General features: G+C 49.1%; 2 protein-coding genes across 12 annotated transcripts in view; one reads left to right on the forward strand and one right to left on the reverse strand.

The window, feature by feature from the left end:
* Positions 1–7,026, forward strand: part of CRB2 (crumbs cell polarity complex component 2) — a 58,629-nt gene extending 51,603 nt beyond the window's left edge. For 3 of the 4 annotated variants that reach the window (XM_069032070.1, XM_069032072.1, XM_069032071.1), the window contains exons 14-15: positions 119–245; positions 2,128–3,301. In XM_069032070.1, coding sequence (XP_068888171.1) covers positions 119–245; positions 2,128–2,355 — 355 coding nt within the window. In that variant the 3' untranslated portion in view covers positions 2,356–3,301. Of the gene's footprint in view, positions 1–118; positions 246–2,127 lie in introns of all 4 variants that reach the window. The other variant, XM_069032073.1, reaches the window with a different exon arrangement.
* Positions 7,027–7,127: 101 nt separating this feature from the next.
* Positions 7,128–19,508, reverse strand: part of DENND1A (DENN domain containing 1A) — a 159,570-nt gene continuing 147,189 nt past the window's right edge. For 4 of the 8 annotated variants that reach the window (XM_069032080.1, XM_069032077.1, XM_069032074.1 and 1 more), the window contains 4 exons: positions 18,515–18,603; positions 13,411–13,539; positions 10,850–11,105; positions 7,128–9,995 (listed from right to left, as the gene is read on the reverse strand). In XM_069032080.1, the coding sequence (XP_068888181.1) occupies positions 8,709–9,995; positions 10,850–11,105; positions 13,411–13,539; positions 18,515–18,603 (1,761 nt within the window). In that variant the 3' untranslated portion in view covers positions 7,128–8,708. The remainder of the gene's footprint in view (positions 9,996–10,849; positions 11,106–13,410; positions 13,540–18,514; positions 18,604–19,508) is intronic. The other 4 variants (XM_069032081.1, XM_069032079.1, XR_011155642.1 and 1 more) reach the window with 3 other exon arrangements.

Consider the following 19,508-nt stretch of genomic DNA (forward strand, 5'->3'; position numbering starts at 1 on the left):
CACCTGGAAAAGCTGCAACAGGCATTTTTCAAAAAAAAGAGGCTTTTTTAGATGGATGATCTTGTGTTCTATGGCACAAGAATATATGTGACAATTCTAATACACTCTTCCTTTCCAGCTGTCAAATCAACATAAACGAGTGTGACCCGAACCCGTGCCAGAACGGGGGCACGTGCCAGGACTCTGAGAACAGATACGAGTGCGTGTGCAGCGCCAGCTACACCGGCGAGCGCTGCGACATCAACGTAAGCACTGCCCGCGCCGGGGCTCCTGCCTGTCCCTCCACTCTGAGCCTGGGGCTCCGGGGTACTGCTGAGGCTGTCCCTGCTCGTGTCCTGCCTAGAGCACAGTTAGGGAATCCTGAACGCTTCTTTCTCTGCAGTGCTGCTGCTTATTGGTCTTCAGCATACAAACAACTGCAGTAAATACTCCTCAGTATCTGCATGTGCTGCCATATGGCTTTCGGGGCCGTCTCTGCACATTTCTATAGATTTCACAACTCTTTGCACAGTAATCCAACTCCTGTAGTTGGCCCAGGTTCTTGGAGAATGGAATTTCATTTGGTGTTTTATCTTGGATAAGAGTTACAAAACACTTTCCCTTTCCAAAGATCATCTGAGTAGAAATGGATATTTGGAGAAGGGAAGTTGGATAAAGTCAGGCCAAGAGTGGTTCAGGTCTATGTGAAAAAGCTGAGTCCTGTCCCTGAGCCGCCGCTGCCCTGGCCCAGACGAGCTGCCCCCGTGTGCATAATCCAAGTGCTCAGGGTGGGGCTGGGATCCTTCCTAGGGGGCAGATGGGATCCATACCCCAGCTTTCTTTGTGAAGCTGTTGCATGGATAGGCAGCTTGTTGGGTAACCTGGGAATGTACTAACCCATCCTGCATGGAAAGGGCTGTGTGCCAGGCGGGGTTTGCTGCTGTTGCTGTTACCCAGGGCTCTGTAATGCATGTGCCAAGGTCACCCTGACATTTCCAGTTTGCATGCACAGACTCCTTCAGGCATCTCTATCTCCTCTGTCCCAAGACACTTCTTGTGGATTCCTTGTATTCATTTTCATCACGCCTCCCCTTGCTTTTCTTCACTCTTTCCTTTCCCTCTGGCACAGCCAGGCCCCTGGTGGGGCAGGAAGGGGCTGGGGATGGTGCTCGGTGCCACCAGGGACAGCTGGAGCTCAGCTGAGCTCCCTTTGCTCTCTCCTCCCACAGCAGCAGCTCCAGGGGCTGCCCTGCTGGGCCCTCGTGGTACTGGACTAACCTGCATGGTCTGGAACTAACCCTGCATGGTGCTCGGGTTTGGGCAAGCTCAGGGAATCCACCTGAACTTCAGGCATTTGGAAAGGGCAGAAGGACTTCTAGATTCCCTGGGAAGGTTCCTTCTTTGCTTTGTGACATGAGCACAGACTAAATGGCATCCAAAAGCTGTAAATAATCCAGCCTGAATTATTTTGGTTTTAGCTGTAAGGTGGCTAATACGCTTGTTAGCAATAAGAAATATCTTATTTTTAAACTTACTGTCATTTTAAAGCTTTCTTTCATGACGAAAATTAGTTATATTGTTGTCTTCCATGCCATCCTTGATTCCACCAGAATCTAGGGAATTCTCATTTTTCTCCTCAGTACTTGGGCTTTTTATCATCTCCATCTCCCATCCGTGTCCTGACCTCTTCAGCATCTTCTTCCTGCTGCAAGTTCTTCAATTCTGTTTCATAGCTAAATTTAACAGCTAAATCAATTATCTGCTTTGCCATTACAGCCATCACTGAACTTTTTCTTACTATTGTTCCCCTGCTTGGGGAATTTTTTTGGGGTTACTGAAAATTCACATTACTCTGCATTAACTTTAAAGTCTTTTTTTTTTTTTTTTTTTTTGCAACATTGGTCACAACTTTGCCAGTGGCACCTGTGTATTTTAGTCTGATATTGATAAGAAGGCATCTTTAAAGACTCCCACTGTAGATGCTGAGTAAACTGGCATTTACATCTTAAGGGGCTGTCCTGCTGTGAAAAAGTGCTTTCTTTTGCTTTCCTAAAAATCTTTTTCCCTCTAATCCGACCATTTGGGTCAGTTATTGCAGTTATTGTAACCACTGGAGTTTCATTGTTTCTCCATTAATTTCTTTTACAGAAAGGGACTCCAGGTGCTCTCTTCCCCTCCCCACTAATTGAAGTAGCTGTCCCTGTAGCCTGTGGCTCTGTGCTGCTCCTCAGTATTGGTCTCATATTCATGATTCTCACGGCAAGGAAGAGGCGCCAGTCCGAGGGGACCTACAGCCCGAGCCAGCAGGAGGTGGCAGGAGCTCGGCTGGAGATGGACAGTGTCCTAAAGGTGCCACCCGAAGAGCGCTTAATCTAGGCCCTGCTGTGCCCAGGACCTGCACCTGCAAGGTCTGCCTGGACCTTGAGCTCTTCCAGCACTGGCAGCAGCAGATCCACCCCATCCCAGTTCCCTTAAGGCCTGGCCACGAAGACACGGACGTCACACATGGGGCAGCGGTGCCATGAATGCCGCCCCAGCCAGGCCCTGGCACTGCTGCACACCAGTGGCTCCGAGGGAGCCTCTGCCCTCCCTGCTGCCCTGGACTGGCCATCGCTCACCTCAGCAGGAGCTGGGCAGGAGCTAAAGTGGCTCTGGCTCCAGTTCCCTCCCAGGCAGGAGAGGCACATTAAATCTGCTTTCCAAGGCAGGGTGACCTGAGGCACCTGTGCAGGTTCAGCTCCCTGGGTCCCACTCAGGAGCTGGGGAAGGTCATGGCTGGTTTGTGTATTCTGCTCTGGTCAACAGCTGAAAAACATTCAAACTCTTTCAGCTCAGGTGTGTGAGGTTTTCACAGTCTTCAACAGCAACAGCAGCTGTGACCTCCTGCCCTGTGACAGCCCCGTGTTACAGGGAATTGTCAGGATCAAAATCCTTGTATAAATCAGTGTTGAATGATGTGGTGCTGTTAGACATTCCCAAGGGTACCAGTGCTAGAGCTGCCAGAAGCTGGACTTTGGGTGTGCATGGAGGGAAGAGGGAGGCAGGAAAAGGGTCACCAGCCTCCTGTGCATTCCCTGGGCTCTGTGAGACAGGGAGGGGACAGGGGAAGGGGGAGCTCCTGCCCTGCACTGCTGTCAGCAGAGCGCAGCTGAGGGAGGCACTGGGGGCTGAGGGGTGTGAAATGCAGCAGCGTCCTGGTGGAAGCTCTGAGTAACTCCCTGTTCTACCACAGCAGCGAGTGTGGGCGCACCTCAGCCACTCCTCCGTGGTGGGAGCAGTCGGGGCTGCGGGGGCTGCCCTGCTCCTCGCAGTGGTTGTAGCCACGGCGATTGCCATGAAGAGGAGGAGAGCGACTCAGGGAACGTACAGCCCGAGCCGGCAGGAGAAAGACGGGTCCCGAGTGGAAATGTGGAACGTGATCAAGATGCCCCCAACCGAGCGGCTGATCTGAGCTCGGGGTCACGCACGGAGCTGCCGCAGGCACTGCCCAGGGGCTGTGGGCTGCGGGGGCAGCTCTGCACGGCCCTGAGTCTGAGCTGCTGGCACTGCCCATGGCACTGCCCGCTCCCACCGTGCTGCTTAGGGCAGCTCATCCCACAAACCATTCCTATCAAATTGCTCTGGCAGCAAAAGTGGCAGCACTGGGGAGGAAAAACCCCACTGCTGAGGGGAGGGGGAGGGAGCAGTGGCTGTGGCACAGGGGGGACACGGAAGCGGACAGGACACAGGGCTGTGGCACAGCCAGAGCCAGCTGGGCCCCTGCGCCTGCTGCTCACGCGGCTCGGCGCTGTGGGAACGGGCATGGCCGTGCAGGCAACAGAAAAACCACCCTGAAGCAGGTCCAGTTAATGGGAATTAAACCACTCTGTTCAGAAATAATGCGAACAATATGGTTTTTTAAAAAAAGACACGTGTCTGTGGCTCCTCTGCAAGGCTAAGCCAGGTGAGTGAGTGGTGGAAAATCCTTCCTAGAGCTGCTGCTGCCCTTCCAGCTGTGCCAGAGTTGGCACGGCCAACTGGGCTGTGCTAGACATGCCTGCTGGAGCTTTCCCTGAGACCAGACCAAACCACAGGAATATTTTAAGTGCCTTTCTGATCCTGAGGTGCCAGTTACAGTTTAACCTTTGTGAAAGGAGGATGTTTCTGTGTTGTTTGATCCGGCTCTGCCACACCCCGAGCAAGGGCTCAGAGCTGACCACAGAACTGACCCTTGTGAGAGCCAGGAGCTGAGCATCAGGTGGTATTTGCTGGGGTGAGGAGGGGAGAAAGAAATAGTTCTAGAACTGACCTCTCTGGACTGACAGGTTTGGCCTTGTTGGTACAGAACAGTGGAATTCAGTTAACCAATCCTTTAACCCAAGCCAGGGTTGGTGTAAGTGACACAGCATCTGCTTTCCACTGCCCTAAAAAGGGGTTCGATTTTGTGGCTTCACTTCTCCTGTGTTACTGTTTCAGCAGTTGAATGTGCTGTTTCTTCTTTAGCATAATGTGGCAGAGGCTGTGGAAGGAAATGTAGCACAGCAGGCCAGGTAAAGTCTAAAGTCATTGGTGTTTCAGGATAATCCCTACAATTGTCAGTGAGGAATATTTTAGAACAGGGTCTGCTTTTTAATCTCCATTATTAAAAATCAGGGTGGGAACCTGCCCACTGTAGCTCATTGCCACAAAAATATGCTGTTTCTTCTGGTCTGCTTTTGGATTTATCTTTTTTCTACTGTAGCTGTAAATGTTTCTGTAATTCCAAGCAAAGGGAGGAGCATGGAACTACTGCTCAGATGTGTCTGTGTAAGAAAGGGTCTCTGCACACAGGCAGTTGCTGACAGAAGAATGAAAATTTAAAAAAAAAACAAAGGAGTGTCTGTAAGATCACTTTCCCTCTGGTAGTGGAGAAGAGTTGAAGGTGTGATCCCAGCTGGCTGTGTCTGGGAGGCAGCTGGAGCATGCAGTAACAGAGATGCCCTGGCTGCAGGTGGGAGCTTGCTGCTGCTGCTTTTATCAGCAGTTTATCAGCAGTGACTCTGCTGGCACTGTTCTGGCACTGGTTTGCTCTGGCCATTTTCCAGCTGCTCTTTGGGGAGCAGAGCCAGTGGCACCGTCCGGTGCCCTTGTGGCAATGGGGCTTTGGGAGCAGGTGAGTGGGGTTTTCCTGTGGCTTTGAGCACAGGAGGCTCCAGGGCAGCAGACCGTGCCAGGTCAGTGGGGCTGATGCCCCACACCAGGCTGGAGCTGCTGGGCACAGACAGAAACTCCTCCTTGGCCCGAGGGAAGGGGAGTGGGGGACTCTCCCGGCAGGGGCAGGGGCCGTGCTGCCAGGCAAAGGCCGCTGTGCTTTCCTGCAGCCCGGGGGTGCAGTAACCTCCAGGGGGGTTTGGGGTCTCTGCCACCTCCACCCCAGCGCCCCAGGGGCAGGTCCCGCTTCTGCTTTTTTGCTCCACTCCACATTTGGTGTTTACACTGTACAGAAAGGAGGAAGCAGCAGGATCTAGAAGAGCCCCTGTTCCTCCAGCCCGCGGGATGCTGAACACCAGGCCGTGTTCCCAGAGCTCCCCGAGTTCCTGCAAATCCCTGGAAGGTACAAATCCCTGGAGCCCCCGGCAGGTCCGGCCGTGCAGGGCTGCACTCCAAGCACCCAAAGCCAGTATTAGCAAAGGCGTTAAAATACTCTGTCAGTGTCTTGAGCATTTCTGCAAAATAATTTATGGAAGGTGGTTTTTTTTTTTCAAAAATGAACTTAACTTTCTTTTGATATTTAATTTTTGAATATATTTTTTCACAAAACTGGACTTGCTGTAGTTAATGATCATGATCCTGATTTCTTTTTTAATTGTAAATTTTATAATTTGTAAATAATTAGAATGTCCTTCAAAAGAAATTTACAATAAAATTTGGTTAAAAACAGACCTGGTTGCTGACTTGTGACTTTTTCCTTGAAGAACACCTTGCTGCCTGGATGGCTGATGGTGTTCTGTGCCACACCCCCTGCACTTGATGGCTCTTCACAGTTAAAGGATTCATTTTTGTGATGATTTGTCAGATTTTGCCCAGAGCCCTGAGCACAGGCCAGGGTGCAGAGCTCTGCCCAGCAGCAGGACAGAGCTGCTGAATGCCAAGGGAGGGAGCTGGGGAAACCTCTTGCTCTCTCTGTTCACCTCATTGAGCTGTGCTCTGCCTTTTACCATTAATCCCTGACTTTATGGGCAATAAAGAGACTGGAATGTGGGAAAAAGGGACTCTGTGTCCAATGGCTGCCCCGTCCATGTGCAGTGAACTGGAAGCCCCCACCCAGAGTGAACAAAACACAGAACTGGTTTCAGCTCCTGTGCAGCAGCAGATGCATCATAAACTTTGAAGAGGTTTTTCTTGTTTGTTTGTTTTTTAAATAAACTTACTTCTCATGGCAGGAAGCAGCTGTAAATAAGCAAAATGGTACCAAACACAGGACAAGTACAGGAACATGGACGAAGTCGAGTATAAAGTCACTGATGAATAATACCAGGAACATTTTTTATACTGGATTAGTAAAAACATCCAAATTCCTTCCAGCACTGAACCAGAACTGGTTCAGACAAGCAAACTGTTTACAATTGGCACTATCAGGAATGAATCATGCTAGGAATTCCTGAGTTTAAGTAAGACAAAAAGTCCCTAAATGCTGTCCTAGGGATAGTTCAATTCCTATGTTACAAGAAACCCCTAAAAGAGTCTCCTGCTTGCAAACCCTGCTCCAGACGTGAGGAAAGTCACAAACTCCTTGTCCTCCTGGATCTCAGAGGTGCTAAATAAAGTGGATGGTGAATAAATGGGTGTTAATACTCTTCAGTGCCCAAAACTTACTTAGCAAATGATCCATCCTATCAGCAAAGTAACCAGAGATGGAAATGAACTGTGGTGGGACAGAATTTCCTGAGTAATTTCAAGCATCTGTAATGGGCTCCTCAGCATCTGATCACTGTGTGACATTACCAAGTTTAAACAGGGCCTGTGGAGCCCTGCTTGGCACAGGTAGGACTATCCAATGCCCATTCACATCCACCATAATCCAGAAAGTTTTATCATCCAGCTCATAGCAAAGGAGCTCTGAAATGCCAGACTGAATTGTATATAACATTCATATTCTGAACTGTATAAAATAAAATGGAACTGGTATCTTAGACTTTTAAATATTTTACTATGCAATACTAAACTCATCTGTCTTTCAACACAAAAAGAAAATACAAATCCAAGTGAATGGCTTGTCAAAGGAACAGCACTGCACAGAAACAGAATATTCCTGGAATACTGTGGTCTTCCCAAAACCGGCAGCATTTCAGATATTAAGAGTACTTTTCTTTTGTACTGCCCAGACTTGAACACAGAGACAGCCATTCCTAGTCCCCAGAGTAAGAAAACTTCCAAGATTACATGAATAAAATAGATACATTGGAAATCAGATAAAGCTTTACAAGAATTTCCCCATGTGTCCAAGACGATTTCCTTTATCAAAGGCTCAATGGTGACGTGATTTCCTCTGTGAGAGTGACAGGTTTTACACCAGAGTGTGCCCAGATACAAAACAAACCAAAAAAGCACCACTGAAGCGAAACAGAAATGATCAGAGACAGCAGCTTTTGTGGGGGATGCTGAGGCTCGTGTGAAATGTCTGGAGAACACAGAGAGGGGGCTCAGAACACCCAGCTGAGCATCCCCTGCCCGGTGCCCTCTGCGCTCGGTGCCTCGCGTGCCAGGTGGGGCCAGCCCGAGGCTCAAGCGAGGCCACGGAGCCCCATCCCTCCTCCTGGACACCCTGCCCTCAGCCCCGTCAGCACACCGGCCTTCACCCGCACTCAGGAGCTGGGAACCGTAATACCCCAAGTTTTTTCTCTTTTTTGTTTGTAATAATCAAGTAAGATATTGTTACATTCCATTCATATACTGCCATGTATAATATTGATAGATAATATTAAGATACACATATAAGAACTAGGATACTCTTTATGGCCTCTATTTTCTGATGTATTTAACAAAAACAAAGTCAAAAAAATGAAAATAATTGCTGGTGTTTCCAGTTTCCCAACAGAGATGCAGGACCAATCCCTGAGCAGCTGCTCTGTGCTGTGGTTTCCAGGCCTGTGACAACTCTGCCCTAGCTGTCGGTGTTTGGGGAGGCAGTCAAAAGTGCCACCAAAGCCCATCTGTCAGCACAGCTCCGGGGTGGCTGGGGTTCAGGGGGCACAAACAGAGCCTGATGGATCAGTTCAGTGCAGCCCACAAGTCAGGCTGCTTTGCTGCACTTTGCATGTGGAAACAAAACGTCGTATTTCTGTGTGTAATGCCAGAAAAACTGACGCCTATTCCCAGAGGCAGGAATGAACTGCAGCAGAGTGTGCTGTGCCATGCTCCAGGTGTGCCAAGGACTGAAAATACAGGGAGGGAGTAACTTGTGCATCAGTAGTACTGTCTGAAAAGCTGTGTGTGGAAATCCCAACCCAACCCACCTCCCCTCACGCTTTGGTCAGTGCAGGAATCCCAGGGTTTGGTGGTGGGGAGTGAGGGAGCAGTGTCAGGGATTGGGACAACGGGGGACTGACCTGTGGGCAAAAAGCTCTCGTGTTGAATTGCAGCTCAGTGATGGTCCTGCAGCGGTCCTGCCTCAGCCTTCCTTAAAAGAAATGCTTGGTTTTATGCTGGCTAAAAAAAAACCAAAAAACCACTCTGTCCCTTCCAAAAGGACACCAAGGCCATGGGGTGCATCACTCAAAGGTTTCCCATCGCTTTCTGAGCTGCTCCACCTTACCTGGTGTGGGTGACACATCCTGCTTGGTCTTTTTTAACAGATCTTCAAATGGATCTTTTGTCTCCTCAGATTTTGAGGACAGTAACGCTGACTCCAAGCCCTTGGCTGGCCTGGCAGGGACCAGAGGGGGTTCATTGGCCAGGAGAGCCAGCGCTTGTTTGGGATCTACCCTTGTGCTGGGCTGGCCCACCTGTAACGTTCGGGGTTTGGAGGGAACACCCAGACACGCTGGCTGGAGGGAGCTGGTGGGAGAAGGGCTGTGGCTCTGCAGGAGCAAGGAGCCAGCTGCTGGCATAGCAGGAGCCTGACTGAACAGGTTTGGCATGGACAGTGTGGCCATGTGGGGCTGAGGTCTCTGCGGTGGGTAGAAGCTGGCACTGGGGGATATGAAGCTGGAGCTGTACGCGTGACCTAAGGAGGGGGTGAAGGAGCCCCTCGGGGGTCTGACCAGGGACACTGGAAGGGCTCCTGGCAGTGTCTGGGTGAATGGATTCGGGGAGGGCTGTAGAAAAGGTGGTGGAGCTGGGGCAGGGTAGCCAAGGGGCTGGGCAAACGGTGCAGCTGGAGGAGGCACAAAGTCACTTGGCAGGGCACCGAAGGCGGGTGCAGGGGCCGAGCCCTGCGGGGCCGAGCCCGGCCAGCCCGCGGTTCTCAGCGGGTCCAGCAGGCTCAGCAGGAGGTCGCCCTCGTTACCTGCACCTTCCGTCTTCACCCGCACGGGCTGCAGCATCTCAGCAGTGCCTGCAGCACTGCACAGCAGCTGTGATGGGTGAGAGGAGGGATTTACAGACTGCTGCATTTCAGGGTCTAAGGACACATTCCCAGCCCCAAAGGGCTCTGGGATAAGATCTGAAACCAAGGGGCTGCGCCCATGAGTGGTGAGGACTTCCGCTGACCCAGCTGGAGCCTGGTGCTTGGAAGCTCTGGGTGCTGGTGGCGGTGGCACAATCCCCAGTTCTGGAGTCTTTCTTCCCTGTGGCCTAGGAATGGTGATATTCCCTTGAATGGCAGGATTGGATTCATCCTTTTCTGCAGGAGCCAGACCACTGTCCCTGCTCTGGGGTCTCCTGGTGATGGGGGGCATGTTACCCAGCGCAGCCAAGGGTCTTTCAGGTGAGCTTTGGGAGTATTTGGTGGGAATAGCCATATCATCATGGCCCATACTCCACAGCTTGTTGTAAGGGTGGGACAGCTTCATACTTGGCACAATCCTATTCCTCTCAGACACACCAAGATCCATTCTCTGCAAGAGAGCAGAACAAGCATTAACTCTTAGTGATGTCCCCCCAACACAGAGCAGGAAGTGAGTTCAGACTGCTGTGACGGAAGAGGATCTGTCCCCAGGCTGCAGGCAGTGCAAAGGGACAAGAGCATGTGGCCAGGAAGGACAGACAGGAACCAGCCAGGACTCTGCAGCTCCAATTCCAGCTCTGCCTCCAAGGGGTTGTTCAGCTGGGACATGTTGTGCATCTGTCATAGCCCAGTAAGGAGCACACACCTGTGTCCAAGGCACAGAAGCTGAGGAGCCTTAATTGCTGCACAGAAAAAGCTGACAAATGAAATATCTGACTGTAACACTAAATTCAATATTATTCTAAGGTAGAAATGACATTTGCTTCTTTAATGTCAGATGAACATCTTGGAGTCTGCTTTAGTTTAACACTTTCCGAGCTATGGACCTTCACAAACAATCCTGTTTTCTTCAGAGGGAGATTGTTCAAATGATGCTTAGCCCAAAATAGCCAGATTTAAAAAAAAAAAGTTTGGAGGCCACCTGAAAATTACCAATTACTTATTCTCACTGCTGACCATCAACTTCAAAGATAAGTGTGTGTGACAGCCACTGGAAAAACAGATTCTGAGGAACAGGGCAAATATTCCCTCCTTCAGAAGGAAAGGCTTTAGAGAAACAGTTACTTCTAACTGAGTCCCATTTAAGCCATTTCTTAATTCAGCAATTAATTTGAAACACATGAGCAAACCCCTGGAAATAGATGATGATGATGATGATTATTATTATTAGGATCCACCTAATAATATGAAAAAGTTTCTCAGAATGAGCTCTGGGCCACCCCCAGGACACAGGTACCCCCTGACCTGGTATTCAAAGGAGCAGCGCTGCTCCGCCTCCTCCTTGGGCGTCCGCAGATCCTCCAGGCTCTTGGCCTGGCTGAGGGGCTGGGGCTGGGCTTCTACTTCCAAGCTGGTGAAGATATCTTCCAGGAGGTTGACTTCTGAGGCCTTGCTGGAGAGCAGAGGGCTCGGAGGCAGCGGCTCTCTCGCTTTCTCCGGGCTGCCCACGTCCTCTCCATCGGCACTGTCCGACTCCTTCAGGGCCCGGTACGGCTGAGGCCTGGCACAGAACCAAAAATCACGTTGCAAATGACCATATTTCTAATTCTTTGTTTTGAACACAATTTCCTAAAGCTGGATGTGTTACAAAGGGCTCCCCAGTAGCAAATACAGCTCAGATAGCCCCTGTGCAGAGCAGGCTGGGAGCAGTGCCCGAGGGCAGGGGGACATGCAGAGGGGACCTGGTACCTGAGGGTGCTCAGAAGGGCAAGAGCCAAGTGGGAACTGCTCAGAGGAAAGCTGTGGTCATGCAGGCACAGCCAGGCTGAGGAGGGAGCTCTCGGAGCAGGGATGATGGGACACCAGCTCCCCATGCTGGCTGTCTGGGCTCCCCTCGGGCCAGGCACACCTCTGCACCCCATGTTTGCAGGCACTGACATCCTTGGGCTTTGAGCTAACTCAGCACACAACATAACTCAGTGTTTTCCTGCAATAATTGGGAACACTGTGCAGGCTCCAATGATTTCGTTGGTGTCATCTTATCAAGAAACACCACAATCCATTACGGAGACACCTCCTTTGCATTCCCAGCCAAGGCTGAGTTAGCAGGATGCTTCTCTTGCACATACCTCAGCAAAAAACTGAACCAGGCCATTTGCATTTTGGTGTGTGTACAGAGAACAGCAGCACGATGTGCATCCAATTAATAACAAACAAGTGCCACACATGGCTGTAGGGATTGGCACTTGACTGGCAGCCAGTTGTACTGTGGCATTTAAACAAGCCTTCAATTTAAAGAAAATACTTGTGAGACCTGCAAAAACACATCCTATGGAAGAACCCTCCTCCCCTTTCCATATTTTATCATAGTAAATCTATATCATGCAAATTCACACAGAGCCCAGCTGGCTTCCCTCCCCAGCACACACACAGCAGGCACAGAGCCCGCACCAGGACAGGGGCACTGCAGGTACCAGGCAGACAGTGATGGCACACAGCCTCAGGAGGGGATCTCACAAACTTTGGTTGTGTCTTTAGTCTCACGTCACTCTATGTCACACTGCAACTCCCCAAGGGATATTCTGCAAATAAAACTGGTCTCCTTTACCCCAAACACGAGTGGGGGAACATTTTCTGGCCCTGTCCTACTGAACCTCTCCATCCCACCTGCCTGCAGTCACATCCCTTCCCTGTCAGCCACTGAACCTGTGTCTGCAGCACACAATAGATTTCAGCAACTGCAGACCCCTCTGTCCCACTGGCAACCTCCTTCTCCAGCCTGGTCTGAACCAGCTGTGGCTGCCAGGCTTCAGCTGCTCAGCTGTGACTGGGCATCATCCATCTCCCAGCTCCTGAACTGCCTGGATGTGGCATCATGTGGATTTCTGAAGCAGCAGCTCACAGTACCCCAGCGCCTCTTCCCACAGGTTCTGGTCAAACCAGTGACTGCATTTGTTAAAATAATGAATGCAGCCCTGTGCAATTTATCTCCCTTTCATCCCCTAGAAATCCTCGAGCAGGCGAGGTTAGGAAATAACAAATCCTCTGCTGACATTCAGTGAGGGCTCAGCTCAGAGCTGCCCGCTGGGGTTGGGATGTTCCAATAGGCAGCAAGAAGGATTTAGTGCAGCTGAACCCGCATCTGGCAGGGCCCCTCTAGCCTCACATGGGCGCCCTGGGCAGGCCGTGCTCCTTCCCCTACCACGGGCACCGTGGGCAGGGGACAGAACCCTCCAGCCACAGCATCAATGAGCAGTTCTGGCCCAGCTGTTCAGCACCGTCTTTCAAGACTGAGTTAGAGAGGTTTGGGAATGTACAAGTTACAAATGCAAAAGCTGGATACAAATAGACACAACAAACTTCCTGCTTCTTGTATAATTGTCAGATTGTACTCAATGCCCTCAGAGGACACCTGCAGGGATGTGATACCTGACAGACCAGAGAGCCAGAGAGGCTGGATTCAAACAGGTGACACTGGAAAAGGCTGATAACTGCACTGGAACGAGGCGCACAGGACAACCCAAAAGCACAGCAGCACCACACAAGAATGAACTGTGGAAGGTTTGGACAGGAGCACAAGCAGCATGTTGGAACAAAGGACAAATGGAAGGGTGACATCCCACAGAGCTCGAGTCGATGGAAGCCCATAAGCTGTGTGTTGCTGCAGTGTTTCATGCAGGAGGATGCTTTTTCATGCTGCTCAACATCAAAACAAACAAGCAGGAGAAATGCTGGCCATTCATCAAGCACTGCACAGAGACCCCAGGAGCATCTCCAAAATCCCAGAACAGGAGCAGGTGCCCTGAGCAATGCAAACCCCACTGTTTGAAGCTGGCATGAACACAACAAAAGAGTAAAGGATAGACCATTCGAAAGGAGCAGAGAAGAAAAAGTTTTCAGAGAAGCCAGAGACAGGATCCTCTTCCTGCTGAAATTCATCATCAGAGGAGTCCTCAGAGAGGAAGACTGTATAGTGTCGCATGGGCTTTACGAGGCTGGGGAACAGGAAGAGAAAAGGAAATTATTGAGTGGTCACAGTGACAGCTCCTGAGGAGAGAAACCAGGGGCTCCAGAGACCCAGATCATCCTGACCCCAACTGACTGCACAGCGGAGAGCTCGGCAGGGAACGCTGAGCTCTGCTGTCCAGGCACAGAACACAACCCCTCTCCCAAGGGCAGGGTGCCGTGGGATGCCCAAGGGAAGGAACCGCTGCCCACAGTCCCACCAAAGAGCAGGGGACAATACAGAAACCACATTTCCCCACCACGTTCTCTACAGGGCTGGGCACCTCTCTGTTCTTCAGACAGCTCTGCTCCTCAGGCTCTCTGAGCTCTGACAAACATTAGATCTCCCTCTCTGCTTTACAGACATTTAGTCTGATGCACAAGAGGAGCTGACTCCAGGGTACCAGTTCCTACTTGTATCTATTTTTCACATGTGAAACTGCTTCACTCTAGAATAAAACCTAAGCTGTCCAAGGATTGGTATGAAATGCAGTTTGTCAAGTAAGGTGTATGTGTTCCTTTCTTCAGCAGTTAACTGAGAATCAGCTCTTAAAGATTAGGTCAGGAAAAGAGAAGAGGGCCCGAGTTGCCACTGCCAATGAATGTTTACTCACAGTCAGGTCAGAGCTAATTAATAAAAAGTTTCTAACAGGTGGCAGTGGCTGCAGCCGATGGTATTAAACCACAGTCTGCGTTATTCCAATTAAAGCTGGTGCATTGCTTGCTTTCCCCTCTCCTGCTGGAACAGGTATCCAGGGGAAGGAGGTGGGGGCCACTGCAGCAGTAAACATTTGTTATAACATTTTTTAAACTTTTTTTTTTTAGAAAGTGACTATGAAAAAAAACAATTTACACTAACAAAAAGCTCCACCTAAAATAAATAAGAAAGCAAAGATACTTAAAAATATTTGTTTTGTACTTAGATACATATATCTGTGTTCCTTAGAAGAGGAAATTACCATCTAACGTGATTCCAGAAAATCTAAAATTACGTCCAGAAATCCAGAGTCACACTAAATTTCCACATATCCTGCTGATACACTCAGTGCTTGGTAACTACATGTAACAACTGAATTGGTACATTCCCTCAGAGCACTGCTCAGGTACCTTTTGTTTGCCTCCAAATATGCCCCATCCCAATGCACTGTATGGTGTGCAATTCAGTGAACTGGGAACAAACTCTGAAGAAATAACATGGATTGTGTTGGCCAGATCACCAATGGCACTGCAGTACAAAAAAACTTAACTACAGGGCAAGGTAACAGGCTCCGGTTTGGTCATGTAGCAAGAGCTTAAATGAAAAGAACAAGCCCTGAGTTTAGCTATTGCTGTGCTCTGTCAGAGATTTCAGTCCAAGATAAGGTGTGAACAATCTAAAACTGTCCAAGTGTACATTTTTCACTGGCTTGAGGCAGTAGAATGCACCGAAAGTGCTTGTTCCCTCATTAACCGAGCTCGGGAGCTCTCCCGCGGCTGCCCCTGCCTTCACAGGACCCCTTGCACGGAGAGTTGCGAGAGCAGAGCTGCGGGAAAGGGGCTGGAGAGGGGAAGGGAGACGGGAAGGCAAGGGAAAAGGGAAGGGGAAAGGGAAAAGGGAAGGGGAAAGGGAAAAGGGAAGGGGAAAGGGTCGGACCCCCCCCTGTGGCAGGCTGCCGGGGCTGCGGCTGCCCCGGTGCCGCTCCGTGCCCGTGCCCCCGGGGCTGCCAGCGCCGCCCGCCCCAAGCCCCGTGTCAGCCCCGGCGCCGCGCGGCCGGGACGCGCTCCACGGCGCCGGCACCAGAGCGGAGCGGGGACTCCGTTTTAATGAGGAAGATCTGCATCTCAGGAGCTTTTTTCATGTGTCAGGATGCATGGACAAAGCAGCCAGCACATCACGCTGGCCAAAAATGAAATGCTGACAAATGTAGATATTTCAAATTTAATTGACACCTAAACGTACTTGAGATAGAAAAAAATATATATATACAGAAAATGGGAGTGCAGGATATGGGAATTAATAAGGAGAATTCTGTAATAATTTAAAAGGATGTTTTGGTTATGAGAAAATTAAATTTGTATATTTTATTACGGTATTGCTTTTTCCTGAATATTGAGATTATGGCACAAAGAGGTGTATGGACTTATCATTATTCTCCTAAAAAGGGCTCCCCAGATTTGAGGAAGTATTATATTTTATTGACATAGTTTTTTAAAGAACAGCTACATAGAAACTCTAGGGAATTAAAGAATTTGTCCCTCTTAGACAGTAAAATACAGAGAATGAGGGATTTGGATGCACGGGCTTTTTCTTGCCGCTATGAGAGAGGAGGCTTGGGACTGCGGAGATTACCTGGGAACTCTTCCATGTGAACACAGCACAGACCTACCCGTGGAATTCCTTCCTGCATATCCTGCACAGTCAGTGTCAGTCAGAGCTCCCTGCTTGGCAAGGCCATGGAAAACCTTCAGCACCCCTAACTGCTGCGTGGTGGGGCCCTGAGAGCCCGGTTACATCTGGAATTTCCAGTGCCCTGCGAGCCTGTCCCATCCCACACAGCTCCACCGAGCTCATCCCAAATCCTGGGCAGTGCCCGCTGGGGTACTCCCAGTGCCAAGCAATGCAGAGCTCCTCTGCCAAGCTCTCCGGGGCTGCTGCAGGGCCACAGCGACCTGTCCCAGCACGGGCTGCAGCCCTGGAACTCTGACACCCCGGGCACTGGGAGCCTGCCCCCCGAGTGTCCCAGTTCCTCTCCTCCCACTCGGCATGCCCTGGAGCCAGCCAGGACACAGATCCCGGAGCACTCTGGAAGCCTATTCCACATGTAACAGGAAATCTTGCTAGGGTGTAAAAGGGAGCTCTCCAAAAACTGCCTGTCTGTTAAAAATGCAACATCTTCTTTCTGTGAACAACTAATTTGTATCTAAAAGAGGCACATCCCACGTGTCAAGGGCTGCCCCAGGTGGTATTCAGCATTTCCTGAGCTCTCCTCTACAAATTATTCCTCTTACCTTAGAACCAAAAAAGCTTTTTAAAAAAATTATAATTTTAGATTTCATGACAAATTTTTAAGAATCAGACATCACAAATCTTGAATTATTGACAAAATTCTACAATCCCCCAACTTGTTATTGAAATAGAAAAAAAACCACCAATAATTTTGTTGGAGAAACAACAGTGCTTCCCCCGAGCTCTTGTAAACACACTGGTTTAACAACAGACATGAGCCATGATCTTGGCTGTTCTTTGCAGTCACTGCTCCTGATCCTCTGCACTTTAACTGAAGACTGATTAGAAAATGAACATAGATATCCCCAAAACAATGTATTTCTTTTGCACATATAAAAAGAACTAACTTGTATAACTAAAGACATAAATTTCCTAATCCCCAGTGCTACCAGGTAAAATGAGTGAAAATATGTATTGTGGTGTTTTCACCCATTCCAATGTTATCCAAGAGAGGGAAAACAGTGTGAATTTTTTAAAGAGACAACATCTCTCGTTTCCACTTCAGAACACTTATACAAAGATTACTTCTTACTGGGACAGAAAAAAGAAAGTTTGTGAGAAACATCATGAAAATTCTGTATTTTGTGAAAACAGCCTACCCGCAAAGACTCATTAAAATTAGCAGCAATAAACTAGATCCAAATAAAATAATTAAAATACAATATATTTCCAGCATGTTTACCATTCATGTTTATGTCTGATAGTGGCAGGAATTGAAGATACACTTTAGCAGTGAGCAATACTGGGATGTCAGCAGCTTTTGAACCCAAACATGCAGAACCCTCCATAGCAACACACATAAATGTTAAATTGATTCAATTATCCTCCACCTACATGCAGTGAGCCATCAGATTAAACATTAAGAAAATGCTTTTAGTTTAAAAATCCCCACAACCTCTGTGCAGGGCCAGCACAGCCCTTTGCAGGAGCTGCATCTGATCCACAAGAGGGCAACCAAATTCCACTGTAAAATGGACAAATATTCCTGTACAACAGAGAAGTCACTGTTCAGTTTAGGCCAAAGCCAGAGTATACCCCCACTCTGGGGTGGCTGGAAAGAGCTGTCCATGCACTGATGCCCGCTGATGTCCCTCCAGTGTGTTTGTCACACACAGCAGTGTCCCTTGGGCTGTGCTGGCAACTTCAGAACATCCACAGTTCAATACATCCATATTTCAGTACATCCATTCCCTGCTCAGGGCCACCCCAAGGGCCCATTGCTAACTCCACTCTGGCACCGTCAAGAATCTCCAACACACACACCTCGTCTTCTTTGCAAAAATCCCTGAATAAGTGACACTAGTGAAAGTGCCTGAAAAAGCCTCCCTGAGGTAACAGAACGTGTCTATACTGGTGTGCACAAGAGAGACACTGGAAACCAACACCTTTTGTCCAGGAGCAGTGGGCTGCAGCAGCACAGCTGCTTTGGATCATTCCCCCTTCACTGCCACAGCTAAAGGGGGAATAAATTTGCTGGTACTGTGCAAAGCGAAGCCCTGCAAGCCCTCACCACAGAGCTCGCACAGACATCACAGTCCTGTTAATGCACCCCAGAGACAGACACAGCCCCTTCTGCCATCACTGTAAGATAACCAGTTCTGCACCCTCCAGGTACAGCCCGGCAAGAACACTGCATCTGCAGGGCTGGAACTGACAATTTCCTTGAAAGAAAAGTGTAAAACAAAACAACAAAGAAATGAGCAAACCTCCAACACCTGAAAACTTTCACTGAACAGGCTGATCAGAGTGTGTGTAACTTGGCAAACCAGAATTTTCCCACAAGCAAACTTTGGTTACTTGCTTTTTCACACTTCCTCTACAATGGTCCAAAACATTTTTTTTTAAATCAATTTTTTTCTTAGTTAAACTTAGTTAACTTTGATCTGCAGTATTTTTTAATGTCTCCTTTGGTGAGTCCCAGTTCTGAACACGCTGTTTGCTGATGCAAGTAGAGAGAAGCAGAGCAGCACAGTACTTACTGTTCTGGGCTGGGCACTGAGGTCCTCCGGCCCTCCACACCAATGTTGCTCTTGGGCCTCTTAACCACATGAGGTCTTGGGGGGCGAACCTGCAGCATGCACAGAGACATCTCATCAAACACTTCCCCTGATCCAACAGCAGACCCAGATAACAGATGTTGAGAACCACCAGTATCCTACAGGGATCTTCCATTCGGTGTTGCTTTGTCTTTTGTGCCGCAACGATGTTACACATGAACGTGGATACACCAATGAATCTAAAGTATTAATATAAACCACATGGCCCCATGACTTGCAAATGAAACATATATCCTTGTCACTAACTATCTGCTATTTGCCATGTCCTGTTTGGTATGGGCTGAACTTTTGGAGAAACGATTCCCTAAGTGTGAGCTTCCCCCTGTGCAGCCAGTGGTGAGAGTAAAGCTGGCAATGCCCATGTGCTCTGGACATCACACTGGGCAGTGGGGCTCAGCTCTGACACCACGACCCTTCTGGCCACCCGCTCCTAGGGACCCAACTCCTCAGCTGAGGACTTCTGTGTAAGGGAGCGCTGCAAAATGTGGACTTATGATAAATGTTGTAACATTAAAAACTCAGCTCATTCTTCATTAAAAATTTGCTTTCTTCCAGCAGCTGAACACAAACCCTCACCAGCCATATCATCATTATCACTCCTGGTATTACATTAATCTTTTGTTGTCTGTAACAAAATCCAAACCTTTTCTGTGGAAGATGATGTTGCTGCCAAACCAATCTCAAATACATATCCATCATCACTTTCTAATGTATGGAACTTCATTTCTGACCAGGATCTCCACAAGCAAAAACCTTATTTCACAAGCATAAGCCTTATTTAAGGAAAGGAATAAGCACTTGTGCTCAAAGTTTGTGTATGTGCCAGCCTACACTGGTGAGGAATCCTATGCTGAAATTATCCCTGCGAGTCAAATGTGGGAATTTGCAGCATCAGGGACAGACTGTACACACCAGT

This window comes from Aphelocoma coerulescens, chromosome 17 (genome assembly GCF_041296385.1).
Source record: "Aphelocoma coerulescens isolate FSJ_1873_10779 chromosome 17, UR_Acoe_1.0, whole genome shotgun sequence".
Classification (NCBI taxonomy): Eukaryota; Metazoa; Chordata; class Aves; order Passeriformes; family Corvidae; genus Aphelocoma; species Aphelocoma coerulescens.